At 37.4% G+C, this 20910-nt stretch overlaps 1 protein-coding gene across 2 annotated transcripts in view; it reads right to left on the bottom strand.

Annotated features, from left to right (window-relative positions):
• Nucleotides 1-20910, bottom strand: part of LOC148954004 (guanine nucleotide-binding protein-like 3 homolog) — an 84814-nt gene that overhangs the window by 60503 nt on the left and 3401 nt on the right. For both annotated transcript variants that reach the window (XM_089085738.1, XM_089085737.1), the window contains exons 2-4: nt 13472-13579; nt 12475-12654; nt 5733-5872 (exon numbers count right to left, since the gene is read on the bottom strand). In XM_089085738.1, coding sequence (XP_088941864.1) covers nt 5733-5872; nt 12475-12654; nt 13472-13579 — 428 coding nt within the window. The remainder of the gene's footprint in view (nt 1-5732; nt 5873-12474; nt 12655-13471; nt 13580-20910) is intronic.

Genomic DNA, 20910 nt, shown 5'->3' with positions numbered 1-20910 from the left:
TAATTGAGACTTTGTGCCGAAATATTCAACTCCAGGTTAACAGTCTTACCTCTAAGAACTGATCTCATATAAGAAACTGAATCTGAGGCCACGTTTTCTGTTGGATATCAATATTTAGGTTTTGTTTTCATCTTCAGAATTTTTTTTTGCTGAAAGTAGTCTCATTCTAGGCATTCTGTAGGGAAAACTTTCAAAAATCTATAAATTATAATTAATCTGTCCAACACATACTAATCCGTCAAAAAGTTCGTAGTAACTTGACTTACTTGACTTAAGGCTCCTGCTGGTGGTCCAGCATAGAGATGTGACTCTTTGCCTCCATTCCGAATGGTCCTGTACAAGCGTAACTGCTTATTGGAGATCAGTACCGATCATGGAGAAGTACCGTACTGGGTAGGGCTGTCCCTCCATCTGAACCGGGGTCTTACACGGGGGCGCTTCCAGCCATGTTGAGGGGGATCAAAATTGAAAAGTATGCTGGCATGCGAATTAAGTGGCCAAGCCATCGTAGAGTTCTTATGGCGAGCTGCAGAGGGTTCGGGGTGTGATCCGTTAATTTCAGCAATCGGTTGCTCGAGACAACATTACACCTCTTGGCCCTTTCGATTCCTCTTAGTAAGTTTTTCTGGACCGTAAGTGTGATATATCGAGCAGAAGGAGATACCGACAGAGGTTTAGAACCGTAGAAAAGGATATGTGATTTGGGCGTGTTACGAATCTACATTTTCATTTTTCGGCTAATGTTGGGCTTTGACCACAAGGAACGGCATAATCGAGTCATAATAGACGCAGCTTTCGCGATGTGCGACTTGACTTCCATTTCAATTGAGCCGTTATCCGAGACGACAGATCCAAGGTAAGTAAAAGAATTGACAACTTCAACAGTGTGTCCTATAAAATTAAAAGCTGGTGGGTTGGCGAAATTACTCCACAGGTTGGCAATCGTTATTTTTGTTTTCTGCCAGCTACTGTGTAAAGCGACTTTCAGGGCCTTCTCTGACAGCATGTTTAGGGTTGCCTCGAATTTAACTTACGAAGCGAATGCCAGGGCAGTTTTGTTTGAAAAATCACAATCTGTTTAGACTCTATCGCCATATTTCATTCCTAATTGGAGCCAATTCGTGGTTCGATCCATGACATAATCAATCACCGCGTTGAAAAGTTCAAGAGCAGCAACACAGCCTTGCCTTACACCAGTGTATCTATTTCGAATAGTGGGCTTCGACGACCATTAATCTGGATGGAGCTTTTTGTACGACTGTAGAGCGCCTTTAACAGGGGGCAATATTTATCAGGGAGTCCCATTTGTTTTAGCATCAGCCAAAGGAACTCGCGGTTGATCGAGTCTAAAGCTGCTTTAAAGTCAACAAATGCAATATATGCTGTGCGCTGGAGTTCGCGGGCTTTCTCAATGACCTGCCGAATAGTGTATATCTGCTCGGTCGTGGATCTGTCGGGCATGAAACCTGCTTGCTGAATCCGGCGGCATTTACGAATGAACTGGATACTCTTAACAAGCAACGTCATGGTGAATAGTTTGCCAGGCACTGACAGGAGGGTGATTACACTGTAATTCGAGCAATCGCTACGGCTACCTTTCCGCTTCCATACAGGAAGGATTATCCCTTCCTTCCATTCTTCAGGTATAAATTCGGTTGACCAGACGAGGGAGAACAGCATGTGCAGCCGAAGAAGCATTGTCAGTCCTCCGAACTTTAGCAGCTCGACGGTGATCCTGCAGGTTCCTGGTGCCTTGTTGTTCTTCCTCCTCCGCAGGGCATTTTGTATGTCTTCTACCGAGGGAGGATCAGGCTCTGCTAGATATTTATATGTTGTTTGCTGAACGGATGTAGTTAGGTTGGGGTCAACGACGATTCTTTCGGCGTTTAGAATAGAGTAGGATTTTATTTTTTAAATTTCTTTCACAGCATTTGCCGAATTTGAATTTTACGTCAAAAAACATAAAACAATAAAAAAAAAACAAAAAAACAAAAAAAACTATATATATATCTCACACAGAAATATAAAAATGTCACTAGAAATATAAAATGTCATGTTCTTTTGATTCTTTTGATTACGTGACATGAACGTCACGTTCTTTTGATGATATATATATATATATATATATATATATATATATATATATATATATATATATATATATATATATATATATATATATATATATATATATATATATATATATATATATATATATATATCATCAAAAAGAACGTGACGTTCATGTCACGCTCTTTTGATACACATAATTCATTGTAAAAAAAATATATGAAAAAGATCAACACTTAATTAAAAGTCAAAAATAAAACAAAATAGAAAACAATAAAATTAATGAAAATACATAAAAAAAAATATGATGAGTCAAAAATTTAATTAAAAAGTCAAAAAGAAAAAAAAATAGATAACAATAAATTAAGGACAAATTTTTCTGGCTGTTGTATAAATTAACAAAACTGGGAACATAACTCTTCCAATATATTTCAGTTTTAGTGGGGATGGGAGTCAGTTTGGGGATTTTATACGGGACGGTCTGTTGCGGGCGGGAAGGTAGGGTTCGGGGATGATGGAACGTAAACGAGGAACAGCCAGGGTCTTGGTACCGAAGCGAAGGCATAGGAGGTTCCTTCTCTCGGCCAACGTGGTGAGCTTGAACTTACCAAGAAGATAATGATATGGAACCTTCCCTTCACCATTTATGATTCTAAGTGCTCGTTTTTGCACATCTTCAATCTTATAAATATGCTCTGAAGAAAGACTGAAATGCCACACTGGACAAGCAATAAAAGAACAATAAAGTTTGAGAAGATCCTTAGGGGGGCAAGAAAATTTTAACAAAAGTTTTAGAAGGGAAACCGAAGGGGAAGCTTGTTTTAGGAAATTTTGAACATGGGCGTCCCACTTCAAGTCAGCAGTTATTGTCACCCCAAGTAGTTTAATGCGTGTGACAGAGATTTTGGGAGGAACGGGGTTTGTGAAAGAAGAGGGTGATTTTAAAAATCAACTATCATAACTGACGATTAATTAGCATTAACTTTCAGCTTCGACAAAGAAGCCTCCTGGGTGACATCGTCAAGTAATGTCATAATCGAGCTTTTAATATTTCGTCAACAAACCCCAAGTGCAGACAGGTCGTCCACATACTTCCATCGCTCTGTGTGATCAGTCATGAGGCTATTAATCATTATAAGAAATAAAATGGAACCTATCAGAGTTCCTTGGGGCACTCCACAAAAGATAGGAAGGGGATCGGAATAAACATTTTTATATTTAAGCACTTGAAAACGATTGGTTAAAAAGGAGTTTAATAGCTTTGCGAAGTGCTCCATCTATCGATCAAGTTGCGCGTTTTCATCTTCTAGCATTTCGCCAGAGACGGTTTTAACTGCGCCTATCTTTGGTGGTTTCCCATCGCTAAGATCTCTGACAAGCTTAAAAAGTGGCATGACGTCACCTTTTCGTGCCACATCTTCTAGCTCTTCAGCTGTTTTTATCAACAAATTGTTGTTTATCACGGTGAATAATATTGTTTCTAATCCCGTTTAGCCGTCTGTAAGAGGGCATATCTCTGGCCAACCGCGCTTTCCGGAGCTGTTCTATGATTTGCAGTGCTTCTTACAATAGCCAGGGCTTCTTTGCATACATGATGCTACCGTCGGTATTAGTGATAAGCTCTAGCACATCCTTTTCATAAGTCTGCCAGAACGTGTCCGGGTCAACAAGTGTATCCAGGCATTCAAACCTATTCTGAATTTCAACTGAATACTTTTGGTAGAATGCCTCAATTTTTAGTTTCTGTGTTTTTAATTTTGGCTGGTGCCGTTCTGAACGTTAGGATTTAAAACGCGGGCGGAAATTTATGGAAACTTATCGATGGTCTGTATTCCCTATCTCAGCACCACGATATCTTCTACAATTCGTAACTGATGAGCGCCATCTTTGGTTGACTAAGATATAGTCAATCATCTTCCGCGTTCGCCCATCGTTGCTATACCATGTTGGCTTATTGATGTCTTTCCTCTGAAATAGGGGGTAGCGCAAATCTGGAGGAGTCGGGTCCCAATTTCATTCAACGAGTCAGGGGTAACCGGTCCAACTACAGATTTAAAAGCTCCGCTGGGGTTTGATACAGTTGCATTGAAATCGCCCACCACGGCCCAAACATCGTGAGGGGAAATCCGGGATAAAGCAGATGTTAGAGCTGAGTAGAAATTATCTTATTCGACCTCTGGAAAGACATTCGTTGGTGCGTAGCACAAAGTAACGGACATATTCCCATGCTTGTGGTTGAAGCGAGCACTGAGTAGTCTATCCGATATTAGATTGTGGGATATGAGGCATTTCTTTGCCTTCTTACTTAGGAGCAGGCCTACACCGCTGCTTCTATTGGAGGTTTACCCTGGCCAAATCATCCTGTGACCTGTACTGGCGATTTCTTCATCGCCTGTTCACGTCAAATGTGTTTCTGTCATTCCAAGTATGTCGATCCCACATCTTAACACTTCTAACCCTACAAGGTCATTGGATCCCGGCTTATTCATCGTTAAAACATTCCAGGTGGCTATTCTCAACCCACCTTGGTCAGCAAAGGTTCAAAGGATGTCCAGGGGTGTGCCGAGGTCGTAATAAATTAATTTTCCACGGAGGGGGATAATAAATTAAAACTCCAGAAATTTTTCCACGGAGGGGGAATTTTTGGCATGATTTGAAAAGCGATAAGAGATTAAAGTCTTTTTTCAAATGAAAGTACGCTAAGGATAGTTTTTCAGGCAGAATCGAACGCAAGAAAATTTTCGGTGGAAATTTTCATCGAGGATGGAATTGCCCAATGAAAATTTTCCATTGAGGGGAAGCTGGTGTTCCCGACATTTTTTGAAAAACTATCAGATGTGAAATAAAAAAAAAAGTTTTTTCAACTGAAAGTAAGGAGCAACATTAAACTTAAAACGAACTGATCCCGTGAGGGGAGTTGGCCCCTCCTCAATACCTAGCTCTTTACACTAAGGTTTAAATTTTCGTCCCAATTCTTAAAGAACAACTCCTGAAACACAAGGGCCGTTTGATTAGAATAAGACGCTTTTTAAAAGTACTAACGAAACTTTAATGTGAAGAGCGAGGAATTGAGGAGGGGGCAAAAATCAAGAACGATTCTTTTTTCTTTCTTTTTTTATTTACGTAAAATATTATGCACCGCTAAATTCTTTCTAAATTAGCAATTATGCATATGAACACACGAGTTTTTTTGTTAACAAAATTTAAGAGTCGGCTATCCCAAATAAAATGTATATGGCGGTATTCTGTGGAGATGTATATAGTGTTAGATGTAAGCTTACCCACAAAACGTATCTTGTATTCTAACCAGTTCACGTGTATAAAATATTTTAGGGCTGATTTAAGTAAAATATTTTAGGGCTGATTCTTGTTTCATGTCGGGATTACAAATTTTTATTTCATTATTTTTACTAAATAGTACTAAAAAGTATTGTTCCCTCATGGGAGGGAACTGGTTCAACCCCTCCCCCTCTTCAAAAACAAGATTAATTACACAGAAATGCATGCTTTCCATTTATATAATAGCTATATCTTTTCCATAGTTGACTCCTACCCGAAACATTAATTCTGGATATTCCCTTCCGAAATAAAAAGCTAAAATCAGAACAAATTATAATAATGATAAAAAAGAGATAGAAGGAGATAATCCCAAATAATTTTACCTTCCGAAATTCCTTGTAGTATGCTTTGGCTGAATTATCGGCTAATTCTCCTTTGTCTTGGGATTTCGGATGGATTGAACCACTTTTAGCTTCAAATACAGTGTCCCTACTCTCTGCACTTTTAACTAAATCTTCCAATCCTAAAAAAAAAGAAAAAGAAGAAAGAAGGTATAGCCTTATAATAACTAGAAATCCAAAGAAAAGAGAGGGCATTTAAAAAAATTGTCTGTGTATCTTTCTTTATATATATAAAACCGAACGCATGTCTGAGTGTGTCCTAAATGGACACACATTATTAAACAGTTCATCCAATCGCCAAGAGACAAAGAATTTTTCAAGTACAACCTTGCAAAGGTTTTTGGTATAACTCCCCCCCCTCCATCTCTCAAGGCCTTCGTATTACTTTTGATGATGAATGAAATTAGAGATACTTCAACACAAATAACGGATTTTCCAGGGTAGAATTTTCCGCGGGAATTTTTCAAATACTCTTAAATTTAAAATACGATTGCTGTCAATACATGGGGAGATTTTTTCACGGAGGGAGTTTTCCGCATGAGGAAGTTCTCCACAGGGGAGAATTTTCCGGATGAAAGGAGATTTTCCTTGAGTTTTATTTCTTTTAAGATTGGAGCAATGCGCAATAGGTAAGCTAGTGTCATATAAAATTGATCATCCAACAATATAATCCTTCTTTAAGTTTGTTTCATATTTAATTCATCAGCCGCGCAATTTGGTAGTGTTTATGTGAATCAAAGATATAAAGCAGCCAATCCAGATAAAGTTTTTACTAAAGTAAAGGTAAGCGCCGCTATAAACTAAATGGAATCGATTTTCGGTTCCGCTTTTATCTCTTTTTTTCTTGACTAGGTTTATATTTATATGAAGTTGTATCTAGTAGCCTACTAGCTAATAATTTTGCTTCTTTTTCTTCATAAGCTCCTCCATCAATCATGGACCTAGCTAAACCTACATACAGGTTGGAATGGCGGCAGTCACAAAAGAAACTAAAAATTGCATTCTTCTTATCCCCAACCAAAAAAAAAAAGATTCTCCAAAAACGTTATTCTCTCATCTTAATTATTGGGAGCAGAGACTGAATCTTACCAGTTTTGAAAAAAACACGACAAGTTGTCCAAAGCCAAATTTCCTTTGAGATTAAAGGCTGAACCGTCATGATACATGAACTTGTGGCAAGAAAAACATGGAATATAGAGCAAAACATTATAAGTGAGCTCGGTGTAACAGGCCATGTGCAGTATTAAAAGAAAAATTAGCCCTTTAAAACACTGTTTTGATACCACTGCATAAAAAAAAAAAGTTTTCACATAGTCTTCATTCAGTCTTCGAAGCGAAAACGCCTGTTTTTGGATATTTAAAACACTTCGGAATGTCATTATTTCACTGCCATGAACTTTAATTAAATCAGGAATTATAGAAGTTTCACAATAAGTGAAATAGTAAACTTCAACAGATTAGTGGAAGTGATAAGATCGCTGTGGGTGATTAAGACTTGATTATTTTCTGTCGAAAGAAGTGTGCAAAAAAGTGTGATTTATGGATATTTGAACAGTAAACCAGCCTGAGAAACAGTAAACGTGCAAACAGGATTCACAAATATACCCCCCATGCAAGTAAGTTTCTGTTTTTTGCTTATTTATTAGGCTACTAAATAACTGAAGCTATTTCAGCATTGATTAAGGAAGTATTGGAAAAGTAATAAGTTATGCATTTGAAGCTGACTAGCGTATAAAAGGTTGAGAAATTAACAAATGGGGCAATAAAACATTTTCCCAATGAATTAGGAGTTAAAAAAACGGTAGAAAAATCAGGAAATTATCTACAGTAAAAACTAGAGTCCAAAACGCAGAGAAACTAAGTACACTCAAGGACACTCCTATACTAAGTCTCGAGAAAGAAGATCAAAAAAATAATTTAGTGACTTATGGGTTGCCGGAAAGCGAAGCTGATATTTCTTTTAAAAAAGAGTTAGCGCATTATCTTGCAAGAAGGGTTCCCCAAAGTAATATGCGGCCTCACGATTTACATGATGTCTTCAGATTGCAATCAAAATCGGGACCATGTTCTATACTTAATCAGTTTTGAAATGCATATCGAAGAGACATTGTTTTGCGTAATGGTAGAGTTTTTTGGACAGGAAAGAGTATTTGTGACTCGATATTATTCACCTGAAGAATGAGAGATTAGAAACAAATTGAAACCAATACATTAAGAGGCCCGCACCAAGAACCTGAAAACTAAGTGGAAGGGAATGAAGTTAAAAGTTAATGAAACCACTTACGAGAATAATAGAGAAACTGGTACTTTACGGTCATATAATCGACATACTCAAGTTGAAGTCGCAAACAGTCCTACAGAGGGAACGAGCTCCCAAACTCGCAGGGAAAGAAAAAGCAGTTTCCGGTCTCAATCAGGAGAAACAAGAATAAGATCCTTGTCAATAGAGAATGATTTGTCAGAGTTTGGATCAGATTTTGGGAGTGAGGTCGAAGATAACGACGACCAAAAATCAAATAAACGAGATCTAAGCCTCAATAGTAGTGTAGAACAAGAGCCAAGTAAAGCAGCAAGAATGGAGAATGAGAGAAAAAACAGTGAAAAATAGGAACTCGCGGCCCATGGGTAACAATTTATACGTTAGAGACGTGGAAAAATGTGGAGGAAAGTGTAAATATTGAGGGATATGAAGAGTTTAAAGCATGCAGGAAAAAAAAAGTAGAAATAGTAGAACGAACGGGGTTCTATCTGTGTTCTTGAAAGAAAGAACGTTTGCTTCAGTTAAAAGGCTACCTAGTAAAACTGAGAATGTTGTGTGGATTATGCTTCGTTTACAGTGCTCAATACTGAATGTTATGTTATGCTCCATATATTAACTACATCAATCTAGCTCACATTCCGTCGAACATACTTAGAAATTGCTGTCTGAGGAAATGGTTACACTACATTTGAAGTACCCGCGCATGGGATTTATATTGATGGGGGATTATAATGCGTACACGGCCGATTTTTTAGAACAACGTAAAATTTTTGATGGTTTTTATTAGGGTGTAAAGTACGGGGTCACCACTTATTGGTGCAAAAATGGCGCAAAAAGGTTGCTATGCCACTTACTCGAGGCGGAGAACCCCTTGTCGCCCCAAATGTTAGTGGGATTCCCGCGCTTATCCCAACGGTTCCGTGTCTATCAGGTAACGTCTGTGCCTGATTTACAATATACCCTGCCTTAGGGTACTATAGCGTGATCGAATGGTCCCAGGGGCCACTTTAAGGCCAAGGGTTACCGGTAATATTTCTAACTATCTCCTTGGACTCGACCTAGGCTAGAAAGTCAAAGATTATATAGTATAAAAAATCTTACTGTGATCAGTCACGCTACAAAAAAGGAACTAACTAAATCACACTTCCAATTCTCCAACTTGCTCAGCCGGCCGCGTGCCTGCGAAGGGGTGATGGGGTGGTGGGTGAATTTTTCCAACCAATCCAAGGGCTTACTAATTACTGGTCAATCATCCCCAACTGCACACTTAATACCTCGTGGTCTGTGTAACCAACTACGCAATTAACGAAGGACAGAAAATGGCACCACCAAAATAAAAGGAAAATTAATAGTTATTACTTGGGGAAAAGAATAATTAAGGGACCAAAAGAAAAGAATCTGGGAAGGACATTTATCTGAACAAACTGGGACCAAGGGTTCCAACAGTTTTAATTTTGCAGATCCTTCAATTCAACAAGAACAAAGTTTGGAGAATTTAAGACGAAGGCATAAAAAGGACAAGGAAGGGGGAGAAAACACTTAGGGAAGTGGGCTTTTGTGGTTTTGTGGGGATTACAGATTGAGTATGGTTAATCGGAGGGTTGGAAGTGATAAGGGGAGAAGAGAGTTTCCGTTTTTGTCGGGTAAGAACCAAAGTTTAATTGATTATATCTTAGTTGATGGTTGTCTTTTGTCGTGCTGTACGGATTTTGAGGTTCTGGAAATAGTTGGCTCCGACCATTTGTCATTGCTGTTAGAGATCAGAGTAGAAGATCGTCGACGGAAAAATAAGGTTATAGAAAAGGTTTTGGAGAATAGTGTACTAGATTTAAGGACAAATATAAATATAGAGAGAGCAGTATATATTTATGATGAAGAGTTATTTAAGACTAATATAGAAAACGAAAATTTAGAGAAAGAGATGGAGAAGATTATTGAGTTAGTTGAAGTGGGCAAAGTAAGTGAAGCAGTATACAATTTAGAAGAATCGCTAAGGTAGATATGCGAACTAGGAAAAGAGAAGAAATTGACGAAAAAATATTTTTAATACGACTGTGAGAGTCTTCGACTCATTGTACAAGAGAGCCTTAGGAAAGTATGCTCATCCTAAACGCAAGGAATAGAGAATAATTAAAAAAATTACAGAGAGAATAGAAAGCGATATAAGAAGATGATAAGAGAGAATAAACAATGCGAAGCAGCGAAGAAAAAGAACTTATTAAACAATTCAGGGAAAAGAACACAAATCAATTAGGGAAAGCTGTACATAGGTCGCTGAAGGGAGAGGCACACGAGACATGTTCTTTGGAACCTGAAGAGTGGGAACAGCACCTCAGGGCACAATCGGTAAAAGGAAACGAATGAAAGAAGATCTCCAAAATATTTTACCAGAAATTATACCTTTTGGACCCATGACAGAAGGAGACACAAAATTGATAGCACTAATTTCGGAACAGGATCAGCTAAAGAAAAAGCTACAGGTAGAGAAGGAATTCCACTACGAGTATGGAAAAAGGCAAAAGAAGTATTCATACCCGTTTTAACTGTCGTTTTCAGACACATATTCTTATTGTGCAGCTTGCCAATAGAATGGACAACATCTATAGCTGTACCATTAGATAAAAAAGGAAACTGCAAAGAATTCTCGAATTACCGACTGATCCAGATTTCTCCCATAGCAATATTTTTTTGTAAGATAGTAGATAGTCGGCTAAGAAAAGGGCTAGAAGAATTAGGGAAATTAATAGAGGATCAGGGCGGGTTTAGGAAAGAAGGGGGTACAATAGAGCAGGTTTTTATTTTGCATAGTACAGTTAGAAAAGGAATCATGAAAAGAGGGGTTGGATTTACGTAGCGTTCCTAGACGTAAGAGGGATTTTTTATAATGTGATCACTTTGGATATGAAAGGATTACAATTAAATAATAAGAAAACGGTAATTGTAGTTTTTAGGAAAGGTGGAAAATTAATAAAAGATGATGAATTTAGACTTAAAGGTGATTTTATGGAGATTAAAAAAGAATTCGTGTACTTGGGAGTCAAATTTTTTTTGGAATGGTAAGTATGCACAGGAGGTTCAGCATAGAGTACAAAAGAAAAAAGTGAGGTTGGAAAGATTAGGGGCTTAACAATGTATAAATATTTATTTAAGACAAAACTCCTCCCGGTTATGCATTACAGGTGTGAGCTTTGGGGTTTTAGAGAAAGTGAGGATTTGGAGAGAATGCTAAGAAATTATTTTAAGCGAGTTTTTAGGGCCCATAAATCCACTCACAGTATTTTACTGGAGGGGAATTTAGGACTAAGTAGGTTAAGAAAAGATAGGTTAATAAGAATGGTGAAGTTTTGGATAAAAATTTTAAGAAGTAAAAATATTCTAGCGAAAGAAGCGTATTTTAGATTGTTGGAGGATAAGATAGAGGTAGGGTGGCCAAAAGAAATTAAGAAAATTTTAGATGAAGTAGGATATTCGTATTTTTGGAATGAAGGTCAGGGATAAAATTCGGATACAGCAGTTGATAAGGTAAAAGAAAGGTTACACAAGCAAGGAATACAGCAGTGGCAGGCTCGGAAGGAGGCCTCAGGATCTCTGAGTCTGTATAGTACGGTGAAAGACACGTGGGGGGAAGAAGTTTATTTTAAGTCGGAGTTGAAAGGTGAAGATATAAAATAGATTATTAATTTAAGAGGAGGGTTGAATGTTATTGTGGAAAGAGAGAGGAAATGTAGTGGTTATAGTCTTAACCCAGCCCTTTGTCCAATGTTAGGGGAAGATGATGAGGATATTTATCATTTTTGGGGGAATTGTAAGGAATTGGCAGATCTGAGAAATGAGTGTTTTTCGTTAGTGTTGGCAAATAGAACGTGGGTGGAAGGGATTGTAGGATCACTAGTTAAAATGACATTAAGGAATTTGGCTAAGTATGTTGATGAAGGGCTGATACATCATGAAAGATCTATCTCTTTATAAATATTTTCGTGAACCTTCATATATAAGTACGTTTTTTCTTTTTATTTTATTTGTGTTTTTTTAATTTATTTGTGTTTTTTTGTTGGTTTTGTTATGTTTATGTTCTGTTTTTTTTTTTTTTTTTTTTACTATGGCCCAATGGCTTTTTTTGGAAATACATACATACTTTGGGGACGCTCAAGGTAGTTTAGAGAGTCCCTGAAGGACCAGTAATCTTTTTCCAGGCTGGCCCCAGCATTACATCTCAGCTGCTTCAGGTGCAACGCAAGGATTTTTCGTAGTCAGGAATCATCGTTATTCAATGATTGTGTGAGCAAATAAATATGGGAGGAGGGTAATATTGTTGTGATTTCAGGGGGATGGGCACAAATTAGAAAAAAACTGGTGAATTAGATAGGAAAAGTAAAAAATTAAAGTAAGAAACTTGAGATTCAGAGGGAGAACAGGTCTAAAGCCCACGCCGTTTCCTGTGTATTTGCCTACTGAGAAAGGTACCTTTGGATGCGTCGAACTCCACTTCTTTGGCAGCTTTTCTTTCTGCTCTGTTCTGTTCCTTTCTCTGTTGCTTCTCAAGCTCTTTTTGTCGTCTTTGTTGCTCTTCTTCAATAAGAACCTTCTCTTTAAAGGGACAATCATTGGGAACTTTGTACAATTTATTCCTGTTTAGTTTTCTGACTAAAAAGAAAAACATAATAGTAAAAGGAGAGATATATGCATGAAACGGGTAACACAAAAATTTGATATTTTTTGTCTTCTCAGTACATGCAACTAATATAAGTAATTAATAAGAAAAAACTAATGAATAATGAAGACTGTAGAAGAATTTTCTTGCCTGTAAAAGAAATCGACAGTATGTAGAGAGCTCCAGAAACATCCATTGTAGTGAAAAAACTTTCTGTTTTGTCTTCATCTTTGTTTTACTTTCTTCAGTTACCTTCGTTTCTATTAGCCTAGTAGAGGTGGTTTTAGGGGGGACATAGGGGGCACTTTCCCCGGGCGCAGAAATTTTAGGGGCGCAAAATTTTAAAAAAATGATTTAACGGTTTTAACCATTTTGTAATTGTGAAATTCATTTTTATTAATTTTTTATTAATAAAGCAGAGGGCACAGTTAATAAATGAAAATAATTAGTAAATTATTAATAAATTAGTAAAACAAATAATTATTAATAAATTGAAAAGGATTTTGTTAATAAACAAAAATTTGGTCTAAAAATATTGTGGGCATAAATTAGGGCTAGAATTCAGAAAGTTTGCTGTCAAAAATCTGTATGCAACCAACCCATTTATAAATGGTCAGCAATATGCAGGTATGGTCCACAAATTGATGTTATAGAGTTATTAACATATTAACGTTAATTCCTGTTAATGTCAAAACACAAATTACTACAGAAAGGAAGCATTAATACAGAAAATAAAAATTAATCCAGCTACAGAATTTTAACTATAGTCATACCTAGAATAGAATTAATAATATACAACACTACACTTACATTTTTCTGGGTTCTTCCTCATTTCCCTTTTAAGCTTCTTTCTTGACTCTTTTGCTTTTTTTCTGATAGTTGCTCTCAACTTCAAAGGGACACGACGACTCTTTGTCCCTATAAAACATGAGTTGAAAAAACAAACCTATACCAACACACATACACATCAACATCCCTTTACAGAAAGTAAAAGGAAAATCTAAGGTAAAACGCAATTGTTTCGTGTTGGAACCCCCTATTCCTCCCAAGGCAAGTACCTGCGTGACCCTACATAGGTGGACACAAGTTTGATAAGAGGTCTGACTCGTAAAAACGTAACAAAAATGGATACAAATAAATTTTTTATGTGTTTTTTTGTGTAACCCCCCCCCCCAAAAAAAAAAAAATCCTAGATGCGGCCCTGCTCAAGATTATGGTGAATGTTGGCATTTTCTAAGGTGAAATGTGCGAAGTTACATTTGAATGTGTGAATTTACCTTAGAATTCATTTTTTCCAAGGTGAATGTCATCTGCCACAAAATATATGTTTTTAGGCTTACATTCAAATGTTTTTGATTAAATGTATATCTTTTGGCTTTCTAAGAGAACAACAAATAAATTCAAAAATACAAAAGGCATTTGGCTTTTAAATTTGGATTTTTACATGACTATCTCTGCTCCCAAAAAAGTATTTAAATAGACATTATTTTGTTTGATAGTTTTAGAGATATTTGCAACATTTGTTCAAACCTTTTTTCTCAGAACAAACATATTGCATTCCAATTTAAATATTAGGCAAAATTTGGATATACAATGAAGATTTCTGATCCACTTTAGTTTCATGCAATAATAATTAAACAGATAGATGGATAGATGTATTCAGCAAGCAATGTCATCATGTTCCCCTTTCCTGTATTCCTGGCTCTATGGCCAGGAATACAGGAAGATTAGTAAATAATCTTTATACACAAAAAAGAATTGGTGGTTGATGGCTAATGGGGAGGATTTTAAATCATAGGGATTGAAAAATCTTTGCATTATTCTGGTTCAAAGAAAGTACCAAATGCCTACCTTTCTGTTAAAATAATGTCAGTGAGGACAGCGTTGAAGGGGCCACATGCCCCATTTGGTCCTCAATTCATACAAATTGATCTTTGCATTATTCCAGCTCTAACAAGATGTGACATAACTAACCTTCTGCTACAAAGTTGGCAGTGGGATGCTGGAGGAGCCCTGGGTCCATTATATGCCAACAATAATACCAACTGAAAACCCCACACAATATATCTTCAAACAAGGTGTAAAATGACTACCTTTCTTCTAAAATGCAGCAATGTGAAGGGGCTCGTTTGAGAGGCTTCTAGGCCTACTTTGTGCCTCAAATCATACATATTGAATGTTTTTCCATGATTCTGGTTCAGTAAAGGTGTCATTTGGCTATGTTCCTACCTGGAGTCAAAAACCCCTGGAAGGGTAACAGGCCCCCTTTACATCTGTAGTTATATAATACAGTTATAAGGAGATGCAATTATAGGAGATAGTAGGTGACCACATGACAGCTTTAAGACAAGGTGCAAGGCAGCAAAGCACTTGAGACAATGGGTGGTAGATTATAGAATCGCAGACAGAATTTGGAACTTAATATTTTTATTGATTAATATGGAATTTGCATTTATGTTACTTTGCCAAAAAAGTGACTGAAGAATGAAAATGAAAGAGAATTAATTGAAAAATGTCAGCAGGAACGTACAAGAAAGGACTATCCTTAAGAAATTTTTGACTACAGACCCTTCATGTTCTGGGTCAGTTTTCATAGTTTGGAAAATCTCCATCATTTGAAACTATGAAGGCTGCTAGTGCTTCAGCTATTAAACACAGTGGTCTAAAGTTTATAAGACAATAGTGCAGCTAAGAGCTTACTAAATTTCAAATGGAATTGGGAGCTTTGGTACAAAAGGTAGTGGGACTTAGAAGTTGTATATACCACTTAAAACCTGGCAACTTGGCACAAGGTACATCCTAAATGAGCGAAATCCTAACTTGGTGCAAGAAAAATTTTAAGTGCAGACAAATGGCAAAAACTGATGTCAATTATAAGGTGAAATGGTGTCATATGCCCCCTCCTCCCAAAAAATTGTTTTGTTCCCCTCCTAGATTTTGAAAACCTGGTTCAAAATGACCACTTATTCAAAAATGATGTAAGTTAAAGCTGCAGGAATCAGTAGGCTTGGTGCAAAAGCAAGAGCAAAAGCAAGTTGTGATTTATTAGATTCAAGCCTACAATTCAAGTCTATACTCAGGCCAAAAACTAGCTATGCCTTGAATCAGTGTAAAAAAGATCTAAGTCCGGTCCTAATTTTGGTAACATGGACAGAAATGAGAAGTTCCAATTAGGTGCAAAAACAAAATAATTCATAGCAGCAAAAATAACAAACATGCTTATCTGTGGCTCGACATGAATGCACAAACAGCGAGTCTAGACCCCGGCACCACGCCGATAAGGGAAGGCCGGCGGCGGCGGGGCCAAATATAGCAGTGGCGGTGCGCTGCCTATGATTAGTTTGCACCATCGCTGGTGGGGTGTCGGCGTCGCACCACCAGCGCGATCAATGTTGACTGCAAACATTAATGCTTTCATCAGTCTTTCTCAAATCCCAGCTTGAACTTACAACAGATTTGAGCCTATTCATGAGTTAAAAACTTTGCAAATTGCTAGCTGGATGCTGGTAGAAATGAAATTCATCAAGAAAAGTAGAAATCTGGTAGAAACGAAATGGCTGTGGCGTTTCAGAGCCCTTGCATAATAATTCAAATAATAGATAATAGATTTGCCATGGCATTCAATAAGATCCAAAGAATCTAATTAAAAGCAAGCACACACAAAAGCCAAATCAGGCCAGTAGCCTATGAGAAATACAAAAACGCCCAAGACAATGAACAAGCCCCAATGAGGGGCACTGGGCCCATCAAAATATTTCTATGGTTTCCCAGGGAATTGATATCATTTTCTTTTGTCTCTGCTTTAAATGAAAAAAATGATTAGCTTTTCGGCATTCCTGCATTTAATTGGAAAAAAAAATCAGATATTATCATTTAAAAATGATAGTACCCTATCCCCTACCCCCTATAGGCAATAACATGCCAACTTACAATTCAGCTGTTGCAACAATCTGTTGACTATCAAGATTCAAAATCCAACTGAACCTGCATAGTGTATGCATTCTGTTCAACTTAAAGTAACAAACTGTAAGTAAGGAGCAACCTGGTTCAATAGTAACCAAAACTCTAAAAATGGATATTAGTTTTTATACCAATAGATACAGCAAAAGAATCTGATTTTTATGCTGATTTCAAATATATAAGTTTCATCAAGTTTGGTGTTACCCAACAAAAGTCATAAGCCAGAGAATATTTGCTCTATTTTCAAAAAAGGGGGAAAACACCCCCAAAAAGTCATAGAATCTTTTCACACCATCAGATTTAGCTTATAAGATAACCCTATTGTAGAGATTTAAAACTCCTATATGGAAAAATGTGGAATTTTGTAGTATTTTTTTGTCAGAAGAAAGATCACAGATGTGTGTTTATTTGTTGTTTTTTTTTCTTCCCAGAGGTGATTGTATCAACTCAGTGGTCCTGAAATATCGCGAGAGGGCTTGTTCAAACGGAAATCAAAAGTTCTAGTGTCCTTTTTAAGTGACCAAAAAAAATTGGAGGGCACCTAGGCCCCCTCCCACAATCACATGTTTCCCAAAGTCACCAGATCAAAATTTCGAGATAGGCGTTTTATTCAGCTTAGTCAAAAAATCTTATAGCTGTCTTTAGGTATAAAATGACCCGCCACAGTCCCTGGGGGAAGGGCTGCATGTTGTGAACTTTGCCCATTGTTTACATATAGTATTTGTTACTGGGAAGTCTACAGCCATTTTTATTTTTATTTTGGATGGGGACAGGGTTGGGCTTGGGGTGGATTTCTAAGGGGAGAATCTTCCTTTGGGATGGAAATTTTTGATGAGTGAATATTCTAGGAGAAATGTTACACTGAAGGGGGGGGGGGTAGACAGAATCACTATACAAAATTCTTTTTAATTGTCTTACATTCTCTTTGCTAAATTTTTTATATGGAGATGTCCTGGGGAATTATCTGGGGGCTTTTTTCTGCGCGTTTTGTTTCCTGGGAAATAATTTCCATGGAAGGGGGCGTTTCTGATGTGATCAAGAAACTGATTAGAGATTACAGTTTTATTCCAATGATCAAATGCCAAGGAGAATGTTTCAGGGTGAATTATTTACAAGCAATTTTATAGAGAGGTGGGGATTCTCAGCAAGGAAGGAACTGTCATGAGGAAATTTGACAGGGGGGGGGGAGTCACTTTACGTTGGATGAAATTTCCAGGGAGGAGTTTTCCATGAGAGAGTTTCACTTGTACATAATCTATTAAACTGATAACTAAAGCTGTTAAAATGAATAGACTTGGGAGGAGGGCTGCTTGCCCTTCAATCACTTTTAACTCTTACAAGCAACAAAGCCCATACCAGCTTTGCAAGACAAGCCATATGAGGAACACCTTGTGTCCCTCAAACTCCTACCCTAGTCTATTGAAGGAAGAGAGGAGATGCAATCACTAATTGCAAACTGCTCAAAAACAACCTCTCAAGTCAAGTTTTCTCCTCACTCCTTGCAAGTACAAGAAGAGGTCACACAAAGAAGCTGTAAGTTCCCTGTTGCCATCAACATGAGTGACAATAAGACAATAAGCCTACTCAATTTTACCAAGAACAAATTTACCAATTACAACACTGGAGTAAAGTATAGACTAGTGGAAGCACATTCAAAATATATTAACTACAACTTTTCTGCATATTATGGAGTAAAAATTGTTTTTTAACATGTTTCCTTCTCAATAGCACCCATTCTAGGCGTATAACCTAATTCATTCCTTTTTATGTTCCTTGCCATTATAAGCCTAATAGTCATTACTTTGACAATTAACATTCCTTCTCCCTTGATAGGCTAAAACATAGAGGCTAAGCTATCTTTATTGCAGTAAAATTCTAGACAAGCTGCTTTTTGCTATCTTAGAAAGTCATTAAGTTAGGAAAATAAAACAGTAGGGTGAATCAGGGAAAGTCCAACAGTGGGCAAGTCCAAAACCAACCTTCAATTTATCTATGGTCCATTGTATCTTTGGGAGACCTTCATATTTTCTTCCACATTAGTAGCAGTAGGCAACAGTGCCATCAACTTCCAGCAGAGTTAGCATGCCTTCTGTTCAGAAAGTTTTGAAGTTTTTTGGATGGCGTTTTTTTAGGAACACAGGTAACTAACTTTACTTTAACTTATGCAGGTTATAAAGTAAGAGAGATATTATAAAGTAATAAGATGGATGTTGGTCTTACCCCCAAAAAAGCCCATCAAGGGAAAGTCCAACATGTTGGACTTACCCCCTATGGGGGAAGTTTGGCAGGGGTGTCAAACTTACACCATGTTACCAAATATTGATATTTTAAATGGTAGAACAGATTCTAAGCTTTAGATAATAAGGGTTGAAGCCAGTAACCATCCTTGGATGACTCTACTAACTTAGTGAAATGTAGTGTTGTGTTGATCATTCATGTATTGCAGTTCTGTGCCTGCTTTTGTTTTATCTTTCTCCCTTGTCATTGTTTTTCCATCTTAACCTTTACTTGTGACCCACCATGCAAAAAGTGTATCAAAGTAGAAAAGCTACTTGGTTTAAATCATCAATGGATTAAATTCATTCATTCTTTCTTAATTCCTTTGTCTTTTCTAGATGCCTAGAAATTATGTTCAGAAAACACTATGCCAGGTTGGAGGAACATGTGATGCAAGTCAGCTACAAAACACACTAGCAGAGATATCTTCAAAGAAAATGTCTATGCTACAGGCTTCCAAAGTGTTTCAGACACCACGCACTACCATCTTATGGAGATACCGTGCACTACCATCTTATGAAGAAGACAAAAGTCAAAAACCAGTTTGTGGTGGAGGGAGGAGCCAAGAAATTCCAGCTGAAATAGAAAAAGATAAGGCTCAGGATCTCCAAATACTTGAAAAGTGGGGCATAGGTTTCAGCAAGCAGGAATTTCTTGACCAAGTCCAAGACTATCTCATCAAGAACAAAGTTCAAACAATATTTAAGGACAACCAACATGGTCATGACTGGTGGGTGGGGTTCAACTGCCAAAACAAAATTTCACTACAGAAACCAGAAAGGTTAGAAAACAAAAGTCTTTTGAAGCAATCTGACCCCTTCATAATGTATGGTTTTTATGAGCTGTTGCATGAAACTGCCATGGCAATTGATATTCATGACAAGCCCCAGAGCTGGTTCAATTTGGACAAGACATCTTTCTGCAGGGATCCTGGCAACACAAAAGTTACTGGAGCCAAAGACTCACCAGCCACTCATAGAACAGGTGGTAATGGACATGAAAATACAGCTGTCTTGGCTTGTATCAGTGCAAATGGAGAAAAACTCCCACCTCTAAGAGTTTTCTCTGCAAAGAATACCTAGACCTCATGGATACCTGTAGATGGAGCTTACCTTGGTGCATCTACCAAGAAAGGGTGGATGACGTCTGATCTCTTTATGAACTGGTTTGAATTCCAATTTCTTCCTCATGTACAGGGAAAGGCACTCCTCATCTTATATGGACATGGCTCACATCTTTCTCTTGCTCTTGTTAAGCTTGCAAACAAATACAGCATGACAATTTTCAAGCTACCTCCACATGCATCACACATACTTCAACCTCTTGATAAAGTGGTTTTCCAGGGAATGAAAGTGTCTTAAGATCAGAATCTCATGAAATGGCTGAGGAAGCACCCTGACAACATTCTGTCAAAGAAGGATTTTGTATGTCTCTTATCAAAGGTAGGGATACCTATCTCACTCCTAGTCTGATCAAAAAGTTGTTCAAAGCAACTGGAATCTTCGATCTGAGTGTTCCAATGAGAGTAAGCCCATCCGTAATTGACCATAACAAGTTTGAACCTGCCAAGTTGAGATGTTATGCACAAATGAAAAAGAAACAAGAGGAAAAGGCAGGCACACCTAAAGTCACAACCACTGTCAACACCGAACTAGAAAAAAATTACCGTTTCTGTTGCCGTTAGTCCAAAGAAGTTGTTTGGCAACCAATCAAAAATTTTGGAGAGATTCTTCTTGACTCAATCAAGCAGCCCAACCTACCATCAGTTTCAGGAATAGAAAAATGGAAGAAAATTGCAAGAGAGCCAGAGGTGATAACATCAAAACAACATCTAGAGGTGCTTAAGAGGGAAGAAAATCTGCAAGCAAAAGGCAAAGAGAGGAAGAAAAGTTCAGATGGGAATTCACTCTAATTGTGTGTTATACTGCAAACACTCAAGTGTTTCCTTTAATTAGACCCTGTTTCTTTGATGCTCAATTCTACTGAAATATCACAAAAAATTATGAAAATAT

The sequence above is a fragment of the Artemia sp. Qi Xiang Cuo genome, chromosome 3 (genome assembly GCF_049724085.1).
Source record: "Artemia sp. Qi Xiang Cuo chromosome 3, ASM4972408v1, whole genome shotgun sequence".
Classification (NCBI taxonomy): domain Eukaryota; kingdom Metazoa; phylum Arthropoda; class Branchiopoda; order Anostraca; family Artemiidae; genus Artemia; species Artemia sp. Qi Xiang Cuo.
Note: the sequence above shows the minus strand (reverse complement) of the source record. Positions and strands in the feature narration are given on the sequence as shown.